Raw genomic sequence first — 21,549 nt, 5'->3', positions numbered from 1 at the left:
TTTTCGACCCCCCTCTAACTTCCACACCAAAGATGCTAGAAATTTCAAACTCGCTACATTTATTGAGCTTGTCCAAACCAAACTCCTCAAAAAATTTCAGCCTTTTACAATGAGTAGTTTCTGAGATATAGGGCTTCAAAAATCGCAAAAACCGTAACTGACTGACTGACTGACTGACTGACTGACTGACTGACTGACGCACTCACTCACTGACAGATCATCAAAATTATGGAGAACTTCCCGTTAACGTAGAAACTTGAAATTTTATACGGTGATAGGGCTTGTGGTGTATACAAAGGGAAAAATCGAAAATTTGAGATTTTCAATTCAGGGGGCGTGGCATCCGCCCATTTCCGCTGAATTATCATCAAATATTATAGAGCACTTCTGATTATCGTAGAATCTCGAAATTTGGTAGAATGGTAGAGATAGTAGTTTATACAAAGGAAAAAAATTAAAGTTTGAGAAGTTCAGCCAGGGGGCGTGGCAACCGCCCATTTTCACTGAATTTTCATCAAGTATAGAGATTTTCAATTCTACAGCCATACCTTGCAAAAAGTAGTGAAATCACAACAAAAACATTACTGTTAAAAAAAGAGCCAAGTTCTCCTATGTTGAAATTATGCTGGCACAAAAAGTACTGAGATGTAAAAGTGTACCAAGTTCTAAAGTTTGGGTTCAAATTCGTATCAATAAAATTTTGATTGTTTACTTATCAATTTTTGAAATAACTTTAAAAATCGGTAATTAAAAGAAAAATTGTCAAGAGAACAATCAAAATTTTATTGATACGAATTTGAACCAAAACTTTAGAACTTGGTACACTTTTACATCTCAGTACTTTTTGTGCCAGCATAATTTCAACATAGGAGAACTTGGCTCTTTTTTTAACAGTAATATTTTTGTTGTGATATATTTTGGTCTTGAACACATAAGAAATAGATTTAGCCTTATATCGGATATAGATAATATAACCTTTCATTTGGTATATCACACATCACGGTTTACATTTACTACAAGGTACTCAATTTTAAATTGAAAAACTTTGAAAATACCATAAAATGTATGGTGAGTTGTTATATAAAAAATTGGATTTTAAGGTGATGGAAGAAAAAGAAGTTTTTTCACGAAAAACGATTATTTTCATTAAATCATTTTTATGCTTTTTATGCAACGTAAAGACATAAAATTAATTTTTTTGTTAATTTAATTGTATTATTTTTATGAGCTTTTCATATAAAAAATTGAAACAATAAAAATGTAATTTTTTTTTCTGTAAATTTCGATTATCTTTAAGAAATTATAACTTTTTTGCTTAAGAACCTAAGGATAGAAATAATCTTTACCTTAATATTACATGGAGTTATATAAAAAAAAAAAAATGTTTTTGCTTTTTTCAAGTAAAATATAAGGATTTAAAAAATGTTTACTTTTATTATACATTATGTATGTATTCACAATAGGAATACAAATAAAATTTAATTCACTATTTGAAATCCTTAGCTATTACCAAGTGTAATAGTTTATAGAATAACCCTATTGTATAATGCTTCTCTAAGCTCAGTATAGTAAATTAATCTATATCAGGATTAAGGAGGCAATTCTCTCTTTATCGATCTTACTGTAAATGATACTGATACTGAATGATTCAGAAGACGGTGTACGTACGATGAATTTTTTCTTCCACTTATAAAAACACAGTTTTGAATTTGTTTTATTTTATTTTGTTTAAATTTTTTTTATATTTTTTTTTTTTTATTACCAGGTAGAATTTTTTTTTTTTTTTTATTAATTTTTTCAACGTTTTCATTTCTTATTAAAATTTTTGCCAATTTTATTTTTAATTTTTATATTTTTAAAAAATAAATGAAAACTTACAAAAAATATATTTTGTGCATAAAATTCAAACATAATATTTTTTTATTTATATTTATTTAACGATATGATGGTTCATAAAATGTTCTATATTATTTATTTTTTATTATTATTATTTTTTTATTATTTATAAAGACATAAGTGCAGTTTATGTAACTATTTAATTTTTAATTACATTAATGATTAATATTAAACATTTACTTAAAAGCTAAAGTAAAATTACCTAACCTATAAATGTTTATTTATTTTTTTTTTTTAAATTTTAATCATGATTTTGATTTTTAAAAAATATTTCTTAAATAAAAACTTAAATTATTAAATTGATTTAATTTACTTTATACAATTATTTTATTTTATTATTATGCACACTGTTATTTTTGAAAAACAAAAATAATGTACCTAATTAAAAAAAAAAAAATTACAAAAAAAGTAAATTTTTTATGAACTTTTATAAAGATTTCATCTTAAAGCTATTTTTCTTTTAATTTTTTTTTTTTATGATAGAAATGAAAAATCTTTATACATAAAAGGTTTCAAATTTTTATTTTTATTTAATTGAATTTTTTATATGGAAATTTAATTTTAGTTTTTTTTTTTTGAAAAAAGAATTTTAGGACTTTACATTTGGCATTTTTAATTTTGTTTTTTTTTTTTTTTTTTGATAAATATGGGATTTAGTTCATCTTTTCAGTGCGTTCGAGTTGTTGTTAATACTTATTTGTCTAAATCAGGCAATAGTTACCTGAAATAATTGATATAATATGTCGAAAGGAGGGATTTTGTTGATGCGAGGGCTAAGATTATTGTACTTATCCAATTTATACTTTGATAACTTTTCGTCGCAGCTGATGATCCTTTAAGTTATAAGAAAAAAATATTTTCATTAGATTTATAAGAATGTTGACAATTTTTTTTTTGTTTACCATGAACTTGAGATTTAGCTGCCACTGTTTCACGTGACTCCAGCGCTGGAGCTCTTTGTTGTTTGTCACTTTCGACACTTTCTTCATTACTTTGCCAATAGAGTGAGGAAATTTTAGCCACACACTTAAAACAAAACAGAAAAAAAAAAAACATTTTAAGGATATTTTCAGTTTTTTTTTAAGGATCTAGGAAGACTTACTTTCAATTTCATGTCGCCATTTTTAAAATGGAATCCTCTAACCCTGAATTCAAGACCAAGTCGTGCAACTTCAAGACCTTCTCTTCCCACAACAATATTATCGTATTTTTTGAGATGTGATTGATTGGCAGGTTCACCATTTATAAGCCAACTTAAATGGCAAACGGGTTTCGATGGTGCCGATGTACAATTTACCCGCACCACATCGCCAATTTGATATCGAGGTTGTCCACCTGTAATTTTAGGGCCATGATTTGGAGTCACTATTAATGAAAAAAAAAAAAAAAAAAATAAAAGTTGTTAATAAATTTAATTTTTTTTTGAATAGAAAAATTTATTTAGGAAATCCCTTCTAGGATATCCAACATTTTCACAGAAAAAAAAAAAATGATTTTGTTTCATCTTTTTTTGTTGCTCATAAAGAATTTTAATATTTAGCCTGTGGCAAGGAAATTTGTTTTCTTGTTTGTTAGTAATTAAAAAAAATATATTTACAGAAGATACACTTTTTTTTTTGTTGGAACGTTTTTGTTTATGAAGAGAAAAATAAAAAATAATTTGGTAGAGAACATTTTATGAATAACTTTCCCTTTCAAGCCTTACAACAGCACCCCAAGAGGTTTATATGCTTTTGCCACCGCCAAACTCGTCAGTTTATATATTTATAAATATTTTATAAGAATTTTATAAGTAAAAAAAAAAAAAAAAGTTCAATTCGGCCTTAAAGTATAAAAGAAACTTTTTTTGTGGCAAATGAACAAGCGATTGAAATGAAAATAAATACAAAGAAGATTATATTTAAAGAATAGGTATATAGGAAGAAAACCAACATAATTGTTGGGAATAATTGAGGCTTTCAGAACTAAAACGGCCTAACCCACATTTTCAAAAAAATCAAACTGAGTACACAGATCGAACCGCAATAAAACAATTTATAATATAAAAATACATTCCCATTAAATTATATTAAATAGAGTTAATATTAGAGCCAAAAACTTTTGTCACTCTAGTGGACGCCATTTTATCTTCGGCGACAAAATTGCCAAAATCATTTATAACAAATCTAGTTTTGGAATAAAAAAAATATCAGACCTTAGCCCAAAAGTATAGCCAACACTCCTAACTAAAAAAAATTACAAACTAAGAATTAAATAATATTTTTTTATAACTTTTACAAGCCAACAAAAAAGAAACCCTGAAAATATGATTTTCTTTAAACTCGTTTTTCGGAAAACGAAATTTTTGGGGTTAGGCCGTTTTGGCGCTGAGCGCCTCAATTGTACTCGAGAGGGTTTATTTATTTGCTATTATGTTTTTTTTTTTACCGAAAATTTTTTGATATTTATTTTTCCTGGTTAGTCCATTATGAGTTCAAGCTGAATTTTTATCCAAATTCAGAAAAATTTTTTTTTATAAAATAATATTGACCACATAAATTCTTGGACTAAAAATGATATTTTTTTTTATATATCTGTAATTCAACTTGTTGTATAATAAAAGCATTTTGTTTTAATTTGTCACGGGTGCGACTGTTGATTACCAGATTTTTCTTTTTTTGTGACATTTTCAAACAAGCTGTGTCAAATGTACATCGACATGGACTTTCAGTTGTATTTCGTCGCCTGAGAATTGTTTTGTCGTATACGCCAATTTTGGAATTTTGGGAAATCGCATTTTAAGGTTTGAGCTTTTATAAAAAAAAAACTGACCGATAGATTTTTTTCAATTTTTAATAGAATATTTTGTGCGATATCTTCTTCATATTTATGTTGTCAAAATTGTCACATCTATTTTAGTTTTCAAATTATCAAGGTTTTTATCCAAAATCACTTTGTCGTAAACGCCACCAAAATCAACTTTTTTTTCCATCCCGTACACGTACGACAAAGTAGGCGCACGTACAACATTCCAATACTAAAAAATAAATACAAAAATTTTCACAGTTCGTTTTTTTTTATTAATTAAACATTTAAAAAATAGTTTCGTATTACATAGAAGTAGTATTGGTTTGACTTAGAGGCTCAATTATTAAAATAAATAGATTTAAAATAAAGAAAAACCAAAAAATATGACCATAAACATAAAAAAAATTTAAAAAATGTCTTAACAAAAAATAAAAGTCATCCTATGGCTATGAAATATGAAAGAAATAAAATAAAAATAAACCAAGTTTGGTTAAATTAATAAATTAATATATGGTCATAAAAAAAATAAAATTAAATAAATATCAAACTAAAGCATTTATTCTAATTTTTTGATTTGAATAACGCTTCATAATATTCTTTGTCTGATTTAGGCATAAATATGAAAAGGCTTTTAATATCAATAATCTTATCCTTAGTTATCGAGTTAGATTTTTTAGTAATTTGAAGACATTGGCTGAACAAATTTACAGGAATTGCTGTGGTAGACTTTTTATATGTTTTAAATATTGATGAGCTTCTATATTCCACTTTTCTACCGCTCGCTTTATAAAATAGTGTAAAAGTATCATCAGTATCATCAATTTGCAAAACAATAACGCAAATTTAGCGAAGAACAATGGCGCCTTAAAAAAATAATTTTCGACCAGCAGGTGTTTTTTGCGAGCGGGTGCAATAACAAAACTCACAGCAACCCTTTTTCGCTTCGTTCACGACAACGCACGTGAACGAAGAGGCGCCACGGGCTCGGCGCCCACGACTACAGTCGACTTGTTGATCTTGTGTGTTCGATACAAGATCAATAAGTATACAGCAATAAAACAGCAACCTTTATTTCACTTTACTTCGTTGAAGAGCGCGCGAACGAAGTGACAAGATCAATAAGTGTACAACAATAAAACAATAAAACTGCGACCTTTTTTCACTTCGCTCAAGACAACGCGCTTGAACGAAGCGGCGCCCGCGACCGACGGTCGACTTCTTGATCTTGTGTTCGATAGAAGATCAATCAGCAAGTGTACATATTTATAAGCGGTACTTGCGACCGAGGATGAGGTCAAGTATCTAGCGGCAGGAACAAACGACAAGAACCATGACAAAATTAAATACAACACTCAGATGCACTTTTTTCTTCCTTGCACCTCTAGGAATAGTGCAAAACCTCAAGTAGCGCAAAGCTTAATGCAGCCCTTAGTTTTTAAATTCGTTGTCCTTATAGCACATGAAGTCCTTATTTTCAATAAATACTTTTCTAGTAGGTTTATTATATTTGTTTATATTCTATTTGGGTCATATACCTACATACATGTAAGACAAAACAAGTTCGAAATTTTCTACCCTATCTGTTTTGTACGACGTACGACAAACCAATACTGAAGAAAAAAAAGCTGAAAAATACATAGAATTTTTGTCGTAAACGCCAAAAGTTGGCGCTTACGACAAACCAACGCTAATCCGATGCTTATTTTGTGGATATACGACAAAATGCACACTAATTATCTCAGTAACGGTAAACGATAGGACAAATCTGATAACAGAAATGAAAAGAGAACGTTCTAAAACCAATTACTACATATCCAGTTTAAAAAAGTGCATTTTGGCGTTTACGACAAAACAACTCTCGGGCGACGATTTGTAAACTAAATTTGTTTTGAAAACAGACATATGGTTTATCCTGTCACTGGTGTGAAAAGTAAAAACTAATTGAATTTCCAATTTAAAACAAATTGCATGTATTTGCTCTGGTTACTTTAAAACACTTTTCTATTAGCTAACCATTAAAAAAAAAAAAAAACAAAACCAAAACTTTAATTACCTACAACTTAGTCATTTTACTTTAAAGAAATTAAAAATAAGAGTATTAAGTTGGTTTTTAGACTTATGTAAACATTTTTTTTAATGGTTTCAAGCTACAAACGAAATAATGCCGTTAGATTGTTTGTAGCTAGGAACTTTTGGATTTTTTTAAACATTTTTGGAGACATTAAAAAAATCAATAATTAAGATTACAACCGAACATGACATTGCGATGATAGAGAATGCGAAAAAAACAAATCCCTATTTCTCTCTGCCCGTCTGTCTAGTGTCTATTGAGTCAGTTTTTCTGTTTATATAAGGAGGTACACTGAGTCTAAACGTATAAAACAATTCATTTTGAACTTTTTATGTAGTGGTTTTGAATATTTTCCAAAGAGGTTTTTGTAGTTATTTTTCGTAGGACCATAAATAACGGTTCCTGTCATATACAATTTTTACCAGAACCTTTTTTGTAGAACGTTTGAGTCCCTAAGAATACATCCTGCTAATTCGAGAATAATAAATTCTCAGTGAACTAAAAAATTTTAAGTTAATTAACAGTTAATGTTATTTATTTATTGATTCATTAAGGAAAAATATTTTTTTTATTTATAGAGGTACATTCACCACCTAGCATGTAATCTATACTTACTTACCTTTCTATGCATGTCTGAAATTTTACACAAAAAACTCATAAGTATGTATCACTGAAGTCAGAATGTTGATATAAATCGAAAAATTAACCTGAAATAACCTTCATTTGCAGCTACATTATTATTGAACTGTCTAGACTTGGAATCATTAACAAAAATAAATCATTGTTTCAGTGGCTTTTGATTCAAGTGGTGACAGTATAATTGTTTTAACTATCATCAGTTTCTAAGAACTTTAAAGGTTGGAGAAGAAGTCATGGAGAGAATACATTTTTTTAGTTGTTTTGTTTAGTTGATACAATTTAACTCAGAACTAATAAAGACCGAAGGAAAACATAAAAGTTTAACAAACTATGACATCAAATTATTGGACCGTTGACATTTATAGAACGGCATTGTAAGTTTTTCAGGTAATTTTTATTAGTTTTTTTTTTTTAATTATTTTTTAGAAAATTACGTTTAAAGTAAATAGACCACCATGCTCATGCACATCTTTTTTAATTTTTCTAGTGCCTCAATATAAACTACAAATTCTAACCTTTTGTTGCATTTTTATTACTCATACGCCATAGAGACCCACAAGTCTTCGGGTTCGTATAGTTTTACATTAGTTTTATGATTAACTTATAAAAATTAAAATACAAAAATGTATAAAAATTAGACATATAACTTAAAGATGATAGAGATCGTCAAAAATATTATGTGAATGGAAAATAAATTAACGGTATAAGAGTGTCATTAAGGATGTTAAATTAATGATATAAAATGCAAGACGGGGTCTTACGTTTTTATGAAAATTATTATTTGATTTAATTAGGTAAAGCATATTTCTGATAATCTTAAAAAAATACATACATATAAAATCTATTTTTATAATTAATAAAATACGGTTTTTAATGGTTTTGATCACAAAACGAAATATGCCATCTGATTTCTTGTGTAAAAAAGAATTTTTAGTAAAAACAAAAAAATGAAAAACGTTAGAGCCGTTAAAAAAAAAATAATAATAATTTTTTATATATTAAAATGTTCTAACATTTTTCAAACAAAAAAAAAAGTTTGTATGTCATTTTGAAGAGTTAATTAATTAACAATTAAAATAGAAACTTCAAAATATTTCACTAAAATAGATAAAAAAAAAAAAAAAATTGGAAAATTTTTTTAAAAATCCAAAAATAAGTTTTTTTTTAAATTTTCTAAACTTTTAATATTACTTTTACTTAATCGCTTGTGTATAAAATTTGTCGTTAATATCGAGTCAGTCCTGTAAGAGATATTCAAAAATAAAATAAAAACGGTTCTATGGCAGTTATTTTTCGTATTTCAAAAGTTGGCTCTTATGTGTAAAATTACCCACAAACATTTTTTAACAAAATCGTTAGAGCCACTTTTCAAAAAAATTTACTTTTCTATTTTCGTTATATGGCAGGTACCTACCGTTAGTTTTGGTCCCAAAAAAAAAATTCAACTTCCCAGGCAATCACCTAAAACTGTTTATTACTACCAAGTTTGAAGAAAATCGCTACTATCGAATGATTTGAACTAATGATAATTAGTAACTGAATGATTTGAACTATCGAATAGTTTATTCATTCATTCGAATAAAAACTATCGAATAAAACTATCGAATAAAACTATCGAATAAACTATCGGATACAAAAACTATTTGAATGAAAAAACTATCGAATAAGAAACTATCGAATGAAAAAACTTTTTGAATGAAAATAATTACTAAATGAATAAATTATTTAAGACTAGCGAATGAATGAATATTCTACAATTACACTGGTTTACAGCCAAAATGGACAGTGTCCATTGGATACTCAATTCAACTATTTTTTTTCTAACGTACTTTGACCTTATGTTTAGCAATGGTTTTATTGTATGCATTTTTAATTTAAAATTACTTTTTATAGTTAATTTAAACCATGAAACGACTTAATGCAAAACAAATACTAAATCTATTTTTATCATTTGAAATATTTTATAAAATAAAAAAAAATAGTTTTGGGATTTAGAATAAACGATATCATATGAGATTATTTTTTAGAAAACAAAGTTATAAATGGATAAAAATAAAAAAATACAAAACAATTTTTTTTTTAAGGATACATATCGATAGGAAATTTAATTATCTACAAAAAATTACTCAATAGAAAAACTCAAAAAGTAACAGAAAATCCGAAAATATTGATCGTTACAAAAATGGTCATATCTTTATAATTTATCCATAGATTTTGAATAAAATTATCTTTTTATCTACACACAAAAAATTTAAATCAATGAGGATTCGAAAGATTTTGATTTTTTTCTTTCAGTAATAAAGTTTTTTTTTGCAGAAATTTCTTTTAAAAACTCGATTTTTTTTTAAATGTTTTAATACATTGCATTGTACTTAAACATCCGGAGTGACACAGAAAAGTTGTTCTAGTGTTTTTGCTTATTTACACAGCTTTCAGGCGTCGGCTTTTCTGTTTAGATTAGTCGTTTATTACTCAAGATATAGCTAGAATACTAAGGGTGATTTTGTTCACTAGAAGTTGAACATAACTTGGGGATTTTTACCTTCAACTTCTGAATTTTGTTTTGTTCACGCAAAGTTGACGTTTTTAACTTTCGATTTCAAACTCGAGAGTTGATAAACTTTCGGTTTTCTCAACTTCCGGAAAAAGTAGAAGTTTGCCAACCAAACTTGAGATTTTGCTTCAAAATTATTTTTTTTTTTTTAATTTTCCTGTCAAAATTTAATTTTGCTGTTATTGTCAAAGCAAAATTAATGTTCCAAAGTAACGAAGTTTCGAAAAATAGGCCTATTCTTTTAAGATAAATCGATACAAAATGTTGCGCCGCTAATTTTAAGAGCAAATTCATAAACATTCTTTTTTAAACAAAACAAAAACCAAAACAATTTTTAAAAAATTGAGAGAATTGCATTATATATTTTCTATGTATTTCAATAAAAAAAACTTTAAATAAAAACATTCTATTCACGAAAATATACAAATATACAATATTTTCTGGTGGTATCGATCTTGCAATAAGGAATTTTTCAGGTTTTCTTTAATGATTTTTTGATAAAAATTTCTGTTTAAGATTACTGTCGACGAGGCGGACGCTAAAATGTTTTCACTTCCATCCAATTACATTTACTTCAGTTCAGTTATTACGCACTTTATATTTTTTTTTAAATTAACCATGAATTCGAATGCTGAAATTAATTTGATTTGGATTTTATGTAGACTTTTGAAAAATTCGTCATTTTGAACACTAGCAATGCAAAATAATACACAAACTTTAATAAAATTCTAACCGATGACGTAAAACATTCAAAATATGATTATAAACTGTCAATATTTTTGTTTGTTGTCACAAATATCCCAGGGATATTTTAAAAACTAAAAGTTAGCCAACTTTTGTTTTTTAAACTCGAGAGTTAAGAAAAAAATAGTGAACAAAATAGATTCTCAACTTTTGTTTTAACTCTCGAGTTTGAGTCAACTCTCAAGTTTGTTAACTTGAGAGTTTGCTTCAAATTGAGCAATAGTGAACAAAATCGCCCTAAGTAGCCTGGAAAAAACAACGACAAAAAACTTTGAAAAATCATATCTCAAAAACCTACCCATAAATATTTGTTTAGATAAGATTTTCGAGTTTTCTGGGCTGAAATCTATAAGAAAAGTATAACGGCACTTGGTGTCCAAAAATTTTTTATTTTTTTGTAAACTAGTGTTATCGAAAGTTTAATATTTTTTCTTCGATAGTTCACATCACTATAGTACATACAGACTGATAGACATACAGAGTTGCGGGTCCTACTGTTTTTTAGGCATTTTTTATCATCGTAATGTCATGTGTGCAGGTTATCTCGAGTTCGTTATTTTTCCGAAAAAAACAGGTCTGTAATTAAGAAAACGAAGACCAATTTACTAAACCATCGCGTCCTTCATGACTTAAATTCAATAATGAAACTCCCAAAAAAAAAAGTATGAGTCGTTAAGCCTTGTTTTCACCAACACTACCAACAATGACAAAAAGCAGACGTGATGGAATCCTAAAAACCAATAATCCTTCCACACAATTTCTGATTAACTAAAACCGCAATAATTCTCATCAAAAAAAAAAAAAAAAACTAAAAGCAAAACAAATCAAAAACAAAACCAAACTTCTCCAGACAAACCTTTTTCTTTTCCCAAAAGATAAAGAGAAACATGATTAAGAACGACAAGAGAGAGAGTCTTCCATAGTTTTGGCCTAAATCAAGTTTTTCACTTATATCTATTATGTAGGTATAGGTAAGAAAGGTAAGGTATGTTGTTTGCATATAGGTAAGAATTAGTGTTTCTTTTAGCTTCGAGGCTGGGGGTAATTATCCTGCTCCAAATGTCATTGCACGTTTCATCTCTCTTTCTGTACATAAGCTTTTATAGACACCACCTCTCTATCCTATATCCTTAAAAAGTATCTTGTGCTTTATTTGTCATATTCCATACATAGACAGAGAAAAAGAGAAATCGTGCCAAATCTTTTGAATACAAAGTTCAGATTTTTGAGGACGCACATGACGAAAACAATAGATAATGGTCCAGGTGAAAATAAAACAACACAACAGGCCAAGTTGGCATTATTTCGTAAATGAATACAAGAGAAGAACCTATTTAGGAATTAATGCCAATGGACAAAGAAGACTTAGAAGATATACAACAAGGAGTATACTCTTAACAATAAAACATACCTTGGGGTTTAGGGTAACTTATATAGGACAACAACTTAAAAAAAAAAAAAAAAAAAAGAATAGACTCCTGGAAATGAGCACAAGGAAGAAAGTATTTTCTTTGTTTTTTTTGTATCTATGATTTAATTTGACTTACTGACAACAGTCATCTTTTCTGATTCAGAAACTGTATTGAATGCCGGCGCTTCTCCTGAAACTTCACATCTGTAAAGGCCAGTTGATGAAAGTGTTACTCGTCGAAGTGTCACAATTGTATCGGAAGAATTGCGGAGCTGTAAAGATAAATTAAAATAATGATTGTTAAAAAAAAAACTATGTTAAAAAAATTGAGACAAAAATTAAACTACCTTGAGCTCTACATTATCGACAATTGCATATCAATAACTTTTCAATCGACTCATTGCGACAATTTATCTAAGTATTCAAATTTGAGTGACACATTTCAGTAGTTGTTGAAATGTACACTACCTTACCGATTCTACGACTGACCAATACGGATCCTATACTAAAATGCACAAAGAAAAAATAATGCAGGGATAACTTTATTTCTGGTATAATTAACTTTATTTCTGGTAAATTTAACTATATTATGATTAAATATACCAGAAAAAAAAGTTATCCCTGCGTTTACTTTTTCTCTGTGTATAATTACAATTTGGTTGTCTGTAAAGTCTGTAAATATTTAAAGTAAAACAAAAATTTAAGCAAAAACAAAGTATTGGGCTGTCTTGGAATTTGAACCCCAAACCTCTGGTGCATAAGACAAATCGTTCAAGTTTTAACTTAGAGAAGCAGTTTTAGGAATCAAATTAGGAGTAGTTTATTATTTTGTTGCTAATTCGTTTCGGCAATTTTAATGTTGTTGCTCCGGTAGTTTTTGTTTTTCAGGCTGCTTCGCTAAGTTAATATGAACTTTGCGAACCAAATTTCAAAAATAATAGAAGAATGCGCTAAGTTGATATGAACTCAGCGAAATATTTAAAAGAACAAAAACTATTTACGTAACTATCCAGCAACAAAATATAAACTTATTATTGATTCGCTAAGTTCATACGAACTGAGCGAAAAATGTCAATAAACCGAAACTAACGTAGCAACAAAATAAAAATTGCCGTAATTTTTAGCAAAAAAAAAATATGGTACTTAATTTGGATTTGATTCAGGGAGGTGTTACACTAAGTTCATACGAACTGAGTGAAAAACCAAAACTAACGTAGCAAAAAAAAATCTACCAAAATAAAAAAAAAATAAAGAAAAGCCGGTAAAACCGGTCAACGAATTTGGGACAAAACAAATAATTTTTCCAATATTTGATGAAATATCATTTTAGAAGCTGAATTTATTGTACACGCACTTTAATTATAGTCTCCTACAAGCCCTATTATTATCAGTTTTTTTTGCAAGCATTCAAAAATTCCTAAAACTTAAAAAAAAAAACTGAAATATACATCTTAAAATTAATTGTTTTTCAAAAACTCATATTTTGAATTATTGGGCCTTACAAAAAATTTTATTTTATAGTTTCTAAAAAAACATTTTATAATTTTAATTTTTTTAAAAAAAATTTCAACATTTATGTGATTCTTTTATATCCAACGGATTAAAAAAAATAACCTTCTACGGCTTACCATTTAGAAAATATTTATTTTTTATCATGTTACTTTACCCCTTTTCACCCTATTGGAAAAAAAGAATGTTTAGAAAAACCTTTCTTTATGTTCACTTCCAAGATATAACCTTTCAAGTAAGTTAGCCGAAGTTCTTTGATTTATAATACGTAATTTTAATTTTCAAGACTTTAATTTTTAATACAAAAAATGAGATTCTTAGTATCACACTAAATCAATAAAAAAAAAACAAAAATAAACAAGCATAAAACTTTAACGCCTCCTTGCGCCACCAAAGAAACCACTTGGTGCAATTCTACCAAGGTTATTGTTTCTAATGCCGCCGCTAAATTGGTTAGAATTTTCGATGCCACTCATAATGTCCGAGTCTAGAATGTTTTCCAAAATATCATCTGCAAAAATGCTAGCCAAAAGTTCATCTCTTGAAATATTATCCAAAAGGTCGTCACGGGCTGGAATTCCACCTAAACGTCATATACAGAAGCTTGAAATGTTATGATTAAGAAAAAATTTACGCTATAATAATTATACCTCCTCCAAAACGGTCTCCACCGATGTTACCATCTCTTAATGGGTTACCATCTGGAATGCCACGACTTGGAATGCTACCGCTTGGAGCACCACCAAATGGGTTGCCACTTGGACTAGCACGTAAAAGACTACTTCTTGGAATTCCTCTTAAAGGATCAACGACAGCCGAAAAATCTCTGCTAGGAATATCATCTAAATAGTAAATACCTGGAATACGACGGTTTTGAATGCCACGGTTTGGAATGCCACGATTTAAAAGGCTACGTAATGGGTTGCCACTTGGGCCAGCACGTAGGTCACTTCTTGGAATCTCTCTTAAAGGCTCCGAAAAATCTCTGCTTGGAATGTCATCCAAATAGTAAATACCTGGAATTCCACGGTCTTGAATACCGCGGCTTGGAATTCCACGGCTTGGAATGCCACGACTTGGGATTCCACGCAAAAAGTCTGTGGGTGGAATACGGGCTAATTGATCACCGCCTGGAAAGCCACCGTTTTGAGGGCCTCCGAATGGGTTACGACTTGGATTAGCTCCGGTTGGAATATCATCTAAATATTGAGCAGCTGGAATGCCTACTCTTGGATCTCCGCGCAAAAAGTCTGTGGCTGGGATACGAGCTAATTGATCACCGCCTGGAAAACCACCATTCTGGGGGCCACCAAATTGGTTGCCACCTTCTGGAATACCGGTTGGAATATCATCTAAATAGTTATTGGCTAGAATGCTACTTAATGGGTTTCTGTTTGGAAGAGGACCAACTGGAATGCCAATTCTTGGACGCAAAAAGTTAGTGTTTGGAATACCAACTGCATGATTACCGTTTGGAATGCCTCCGCTTGGAGTGCCACTCAATGGATTGCCGCCTAGTATAGCGTCATTTCTTGGAATCCCGTTTGGAATTTCAGCTAAAAAGTTACTAGCTGGAGTTTCAACATCTAGAGGGCCACTTAATGTGTTACCGTTTGGAATACCACCAAAATAGTCATTGGGTGAAAGGCCACTGCTTACGAAATCAGCTCCATTTGAAATTCCAGACGAAAAATCACCACTTGGAGCACTATTAAAAATGTCACCACTTTTAAATCCACCAAAAAGGTTACCGTTTGCAGCGCCATTTAATTGATCAGTGCTTACTTCACTGAAACGGTCACCACTTAAACCATTAACATCTGGAATGCTATTTTGAATGCCTCCATTTTGTATGCCTCCAAAATCGTTATAATCACTTCTTTGATTGTTGGGTAAAACGCCACCGAAAGGGCCTCCTCTTTGTATAGCACCGTCGAAAGAACTACCTCCGTTGTTATTCCAAAATGGTTGGCTGACGGCTGTTGTGAACGAAATTACAGCCAAGATAATCGTAAACACGAAAAAATTGAACTGGTACATTTTTATTAAGTTAAATCATCCACACAAGAAAATAATAATTACTAATTTGGTTTTGAATAAAAATTTAGCTTTTATATCTTAATTTTGGGTAAACCCATTTATTTTAGCATTTATTTTGCAACTGTCAAAACAAAAAATCAAAAGCAAATAAGGTTTTTTTTATGGTAAATATTTTTTTGGTATCAAAAAATTTAGAACTAAACAATCTAGCGTGTACAAGTGTTTTTCCATTCTGCTACTATGCAAGATTGTTGTGTTTCAAAAGCGCCCGTCAGAGGGAGGAAGGAGGTGTGAATGCCATCGATCTAAGCTAGATTATTCTATGAATGTTTTTATACGGACTTTTGAGCAAATATAACGGATATCCTCTCATTTTTCCTTTCGATTCTAACATATTCACCACTTGGTTCTGACCAGAGCCGAGTAAAAAAATAGAAATTGAATTTTTAAAGAAAAAAAAAAAAAAAACGTTTCTTATTCGTCGCCGCACCAAAGTCGCACCACACCCGTTTGGCGGGAAATTTCGCAACAACACCGCAGTAGCACCTACGCCGCCGAAGCACAGCCGCCACACGTTTTCATTTTAGATACAAAATTTCACCGCACCATGGAGTGCTGCTGTTCCGCTGTGGTGTGGCGGTGCGGTGGTGCGAAGGAATAGAAATATTTGAACATGGGGCGGCGGTGGGCGGTGCTGCCGTAGCGGTTTGGTAGAAATCCATTTTCACTCGGGGAAAAGAAAAATTTTCGTTTTGCTTACCCCCCCCCCCCCCCCCCCCCTTGAAACAAATCATGTGGCCGCCTATGGTGAGTTCTATCTATGACTTCGTTTTTAGACAATTTGTCTATTAGAGAAATATTTAAAAAAAAATTCCGTAAACTCTATTACCTATATCAGCACATTTTTTTTCTCAGAAAATAAAAAAAATTAAGAGTAGCGAGTACCTGCGTATTCAGCATTCAATTGCTATGTCAATTGATACATAAATAGAATGTGTGTTCAGGTGATAAATGAGTAATTTGTTTGTGGGTTGAGTAATGACGCAAACAGTTATATCAATTTGTCAAAAAAAAAAAAAAAAAATTAAATTAGGCAGATATTTAGCTCGACTAATAGAAGACTATAAAATTGTGCTAATGTTGCTCACCAATAAAGGGAACTATTAGCAAACTATTAGGCGAATTTGAAAAATTAAACTGGCGAATTCTTCAAATCACCAGATAAATGCAATAATTCAACAGGAAAAATAGTCAAATCAATGAGGCGAATTCACCAAATCAAGAGGCAAGCCTGCAAAATCAAACAGGTGGACCCAACAAATCAATAAAAGAATCCGGAAAATCGACTGGATCACCCAGGAAATCAACGGAAAGATCCACCAAATCAAACTGCCGAAACTGGCAAAGCAGCAGGAGAATATGGGAAATCAAATTAACAAATTCCGCCAGAAAAGGCCGGTCTGCCACCCGAGTAAAATAGAAATTGGATTTTTAATAAAAAAAATCAAAAACAATCTTGACAATTGCACCACCGCCGTTTGGCGGTCTGCCACCCAAGTAAAAATAGAAATTGAATTTTTAATAAAAAAAAATCACAAAAAATCTTGACTACTGCACCACAACTGCACCACTGCCGTTTGGCGAAAAATTTCGGCGCACCACCGCCGCACCACGATTGCACCACGTCCGAACCATTTCATTTTGAATACAAAATTCGGGGCACCACACCGTTGCACCACGATTGGACCACGTTTGCCCCATTTCATTTTGTATGAAAAATTCACTGTGGTTCACCGATTTTTTTCATAAGAAATTAAATGGTGCGGACATGGTGCATTCGTGGTGCGGCGTTAGTGCAGCGCATTTTTTTTCATATTTTATCATTTTTTAAAAATGAAATGGTGCGAACGTGGTGCAGCGGTGGTGCGGCGGTTTACAAATTTTTAAAATGGTGCGGACGTGCTGCAGCGGTTTGTTATCTAAACACCCTTTGAAATAAAAAAAAAGTTCTTAAATTTATAACATAGCTAACCAAATGCTAAGAAATTATTAGATTTTGACGGTAGGTCATCCTTTTTTGTTGAATAGGTTTTGGCATCATTAGAGACATCTTATTTTTTAAATTAAATTCCGCTAAATTCGCGGATTTCCACACTGTGCGGTGGTGCGGTGGTTTAGAAATTTTTGATTATGGTGCGGATGTGTTGCAGCATGGTGCAGTGGTGGTGCGGCGGTCAAAAAGTGGTGCGGACGTGGTGCAGCGGTGATGCGGCGGAACTCCAAACCCAGCAAATCAATAGAAAAATCAGAAAAATAAACGGGTGAATCCTGAAACTGTTACATTTTAGTTAAAATTTGAAATCTCTGCTAAAAAATGGTTGATATCTTCAGAAACTCATGATGGTGCTGGGGAATGTAGTTAGTATACATATTTATTTAATGCAATTGGTTTGAGTTAAGTGGGGTTAATAAGAGGATAGGTAGTAATAATACCGTATTATATAACAAAAAAAAGTTACTAATCTAAATCAAGTATACGTGAGACCCAGCCGTGCATTTTATTTTTTTTTTTTTCAATTTTTTACTCCAAGTTTTTAACTTTTCTTTTAGAAATTTTTGAAAATTCAAAGTCATACCTCTTCAAAGTTATTTAGTATAGTTAACGTATATATGTATATTCCATTCCATTACAACAACCATTATCAGGGAGCCTTATAAACAAAAATCCCTTGAGTGTCTCAAAATAAAGAATTTTTGATTAACCACTTAACAACGACGTTGCGGTAAAGCTTGACAAACATGCTCATGCTCACAGGCTCACCCGTCGTCGTCTACACATGAGTCCTATTTCGTTACTCTACATTCCAACACACACACAGAAGATTGTTAAAAGTGGAGTAGTGGCAAGAGTGGGTACACAAAAGTCTAAAAAGAATATTTTCCTTTTGAAGTTTTCCCCACAAATTGTATCATACTCTGTTTGAAGTGGCTGGTGCCGTAGATTGCGTCTTCCACAAGCCATATCATCAGCCACAAGCTCTCTATCTCTCTCTCTCTCTCTTTATTGTAGGTAGGTTTATGTAGCAGCAACAAAGTAACTCAAGAATACCGCAACAAGATAAGTATTAAGATGGCACGCAAGAAAATTCCGCAGTAAAAAATACAAAAAAAAAAACACATTAAAAAAGGAGACATATACAAAACTGCATGATGGAGTAAAGTTAAAAAGGGTACAAGTAGAAAAAGAAGAAGATAAAAAGAAAAGTAGAATATACGTGCGGTTTTGAATTGTTCCACAATATTCTTCTTTCAAGCTCAACAACTTTTCAAGTCACGTTCCAAAAAAGTTGTGAAGTATTTCAAAGTCTCGCCACATTCTACGATTCGGTAGCGCGCGACATATTTGATTTCCGTCAGAATGCGAGACAGAGACCATAGATACTTTAGAAGCAGATAAAAATGTCTTAAGGGAAGCTCTGGCTGTAACAGTGGCAGTGGAAAAAAAAATTACGTTACATCATCCAGAGAAAGAGAGAGAGAGAGATGAAAAGTAACGTTAAGGCATACGATGAGTGCATAAAGATCAAGTTCCTAGATTGCCAGCTCCAATTCAGTGCAGCATAGAAAATGGCATCTCCGGGATTTACATGGCTACGTGATTTTTTCCTCTCCACATGGGATTGCTTCAAATGCTTCCCTTATTTTTTTTTACTGCAGCGCAGTGCATCCAGGAAAAACCTTTACGACATAAACTTAATTTTAAGAAACACTCATAGCTTGGATGGTATCACACATAAAAAAAAAAAAAAATGGGAAACAGTAGAAATGACACTGACTAAACTTCACCCTATCTCTCATGAATGGACCCCCTCCTCAACTCAAATAATGGCAGACTCTGCATACACACCAGAGTCTATGAAGACGTCATTTGATGCTTTTGCAGGTTAATTTTTCTCGTGTATATAGGGAAAATGTTAGAAAAAAGTTACTTAATCATATTACTTAGCTTTGTTTCGCTTTTGGCAAAATGTTCTAATTTATTTAACCGCCTTCACTCTTCGACTCTCTGCAACTTAATTGTAAATAATGACGTTTTGCTTGGAAACAACAAAATTAGATTTCCGATCAGAAGAAGGTGTAAGGTAAAAAAAAGGGTGCAAGAAAAAAGAAAAATATAATAATTAATTCTCTTTCAATTATAGAAGTTATGTGTTGTGACCAATTGGAAATATTTCATGTGTGATATTAATAATAAAAGACTGTCAAGTTGATGTATGTATATGTTTTTGGTACAAAAAGTTACAAGGACTTAAGATGAAATTATTTTCTATTGTGACGTCACTTATTTGTGAATTAGTAACATTGTTTATATAGATACATAAGTTAAGAGTATATAGATGGTGTATTTACCGTAACATATGCGGTCACTATGGTGTATGCGTAACATTTCTCATATTAAAAAATCAGAATATGATATATAGATTTACCGAACTTGGCCCACGGACGTTTTCTCAAGAATCATAAAATGTTTAAAAAAAATTACTTGCTTTGACGTTTTTAAAATATTGGTGATGGACACATAAAAGCAATTTTCCAGAACCTATTATAAAACAGGCATATTTATCATAATAAAATAATATAATTATATAGTGTAATATGCCAGAAATTAGTAAATATACCAGAAATAGAGTTAAATGCATCAGAAGTAAAGTTATGACCAAGTAGATAATTAAAAAAAAAAATCATGTGTGCAATTCACACTGGTTGAAGTGAAACCTTAAAAACCATTTTAAAAAAATCGAAAAAATATAACTTTTTTTTTATTCCATCACTTTTTTTATATGACAACCTACAATAAATTTTATATCATCTGAAAGCTTATTGTTTCAGCTCAAAATATTTATATCGACCATGTCTATACAACATCTACAAAAAGAGGTAGAATTTTTTTAACCCAATTACTTTTCATAAAAAAAGCAAAACAATCAATCTTTTTTCTCTACTACCGCCATTAAATCCATTTTTTAAAAGACAACCTATAATAAATTTTATATCATTATTATTTCACCTTTTATATGACGCTTCAATCATATTTCTACCATGCCTACAAAGAAAGTAAGAATTTTTTAAAGCTAACCATGTCGAAATATAAAACTGAGATTACGGTACTTCCTCTACAACTGCTGGCTGGTCATCGGCAACAAATCTTCACAGGTGTTTTAAGGTATTTTTCAAGTTTTTCAATTAAAGATTATATAACTTGTAGAGCACTTACCGTTATGTGTGATATATTAAATGAAAGGCAATATTTTCAGCATCCGTATTAAAGTTAAATAAATTTGTTATGTGCTCTAGATCAAAAGATATAACGTAATTAGAAAAAGAACATCTTTTCACCGTTATCTCAGAATTTTGAATATGAAATTAATTGAAATTTTGCACAATCATAATTTATTTAATTACCTATCTACTGTATAAATTTCATTCATCTATCCATTAAAACAAAAAATTTATGATCAATTGATTTTTCGTTTCGCTTTTTCGTTTCATCTCGTTTCAAATCACTACAATGCTAAAGAAGTTTTCACTTCAAAAATTTCATTTTTGGGAAGAATGTGAATTTTTACAGAAATAAAATGCATGAGGAGTATTTTCCTTTTCTCATCAGGATGCCTCTCCTCATTCCGGTTTATTGGAATAGTGAACAAGATGAGAGAAAAATAGCTCATGATAAGTTAAATAAATAAGTTAACCTACACTAGCCTAAATGATGATGGATATAAGAAGTTAGTTTTTTTAGTTTTATTTTAGGACCGTTCTATCGTGCTGATTAGACTGTTTTATTTTATATACCTACACGGTTTTTTAATCTTTTTTGTACAACTATCTTAATCAGAG

At 30.6% G+C, this 21,549-nt stretch overlaps 2 protein-coding genes across 2 annotated transcripts in view; both read right to left on the bottom strand.

Moving 5' to 3' along the window:
* Positions 1–2,519: 2,519 nt before the first annotated feature.
* LOC129907891 (uncharacterized) overlaps positions 2,520–21,549 on the bottom strand; it is a 163,319-nt gene continuing 144,289 nt past the window's right edge. The window contains exons 3-6 of the mRNA XM_055984373.1: positions 12,239–12,374; positions 2,999–3,261; positions 2,799–2,922; positions 2,520–2,729 (exon numbers count right to left, since the gene is read on the bottom strand). Coding sequence (XP_055840348.1) covers positions 2,614–2,729; positions 2,799–2,922; positions 2,999–3,261; positions 12,239–12,374 — 639 coding nt within the window. The 3' untranslated portion in view covers positions 2,520–2,613. The remainder of the gene's footprint in view (positions 2,730–2,798; positions 2,923–2,998; positions 3,262–12,238; positions 12,375–21,549) is intronic.
* LOC129907889 (collagen alpha-1(IV) chain-like) lies at positions 13,733–15,753 on the bottom strand. Its single transcript, XM_055984372.1, has 2 exons — positions 14,262–15,753; positions 13,733–14,194 (listed from the first exon to the last, which is right to left on the bottom strand). The coding sequence occupies exons 1-2, from the start codon at positions 15,649–15,651 to the stop codon at positions 13,983–13,985; spliced, it is 1,602 nt and encodes a 533-aa protein (XP_055840347.1). The 5' UTR covers positions 15,652–15,753; the 3' UTR covers positions 13,733–13,982.

The sequence above is a fragment of the Episyrphus balteatus genome, chromosome 1 (assembly GCF_945859705.1).
Source record: "Episyrphus balteatus chromosome 1, idEpiBalt1.1, whole genome shotgun sequence".
In the NCBI taxonomy this organism is placed as follows: Eukaryota; Metazoa; Arthropoda; class Insecta; order Diptera; family Syrphidae; genus Episyrphus; species Episyrphus balteatus.
The sequence above is the reverse complement of the archived record's forward strand: the minus strand, read 5'-3'. Positions and strand labels throughout refer to the sequence as shown.

What these genes read in the sequence shown, in the direction of transcription:
- LOC129907889 (XM_055984372.1), bottom strand. Translation starts at nt 15,651, where the DNA reads ATGTACCAGTTCAATTTTTTCGTGTTTACGATTATCTTGGCTGTAATT. An exon ending in TGGAGACCGTTTTGGAGGAG is followed by an intron (nt 14,195 to 14,261) that starts GTATAATTATTA and finishes TATGACGTTTAG; the next exon opens with GTGGAATTCCAGCCCGTGAC.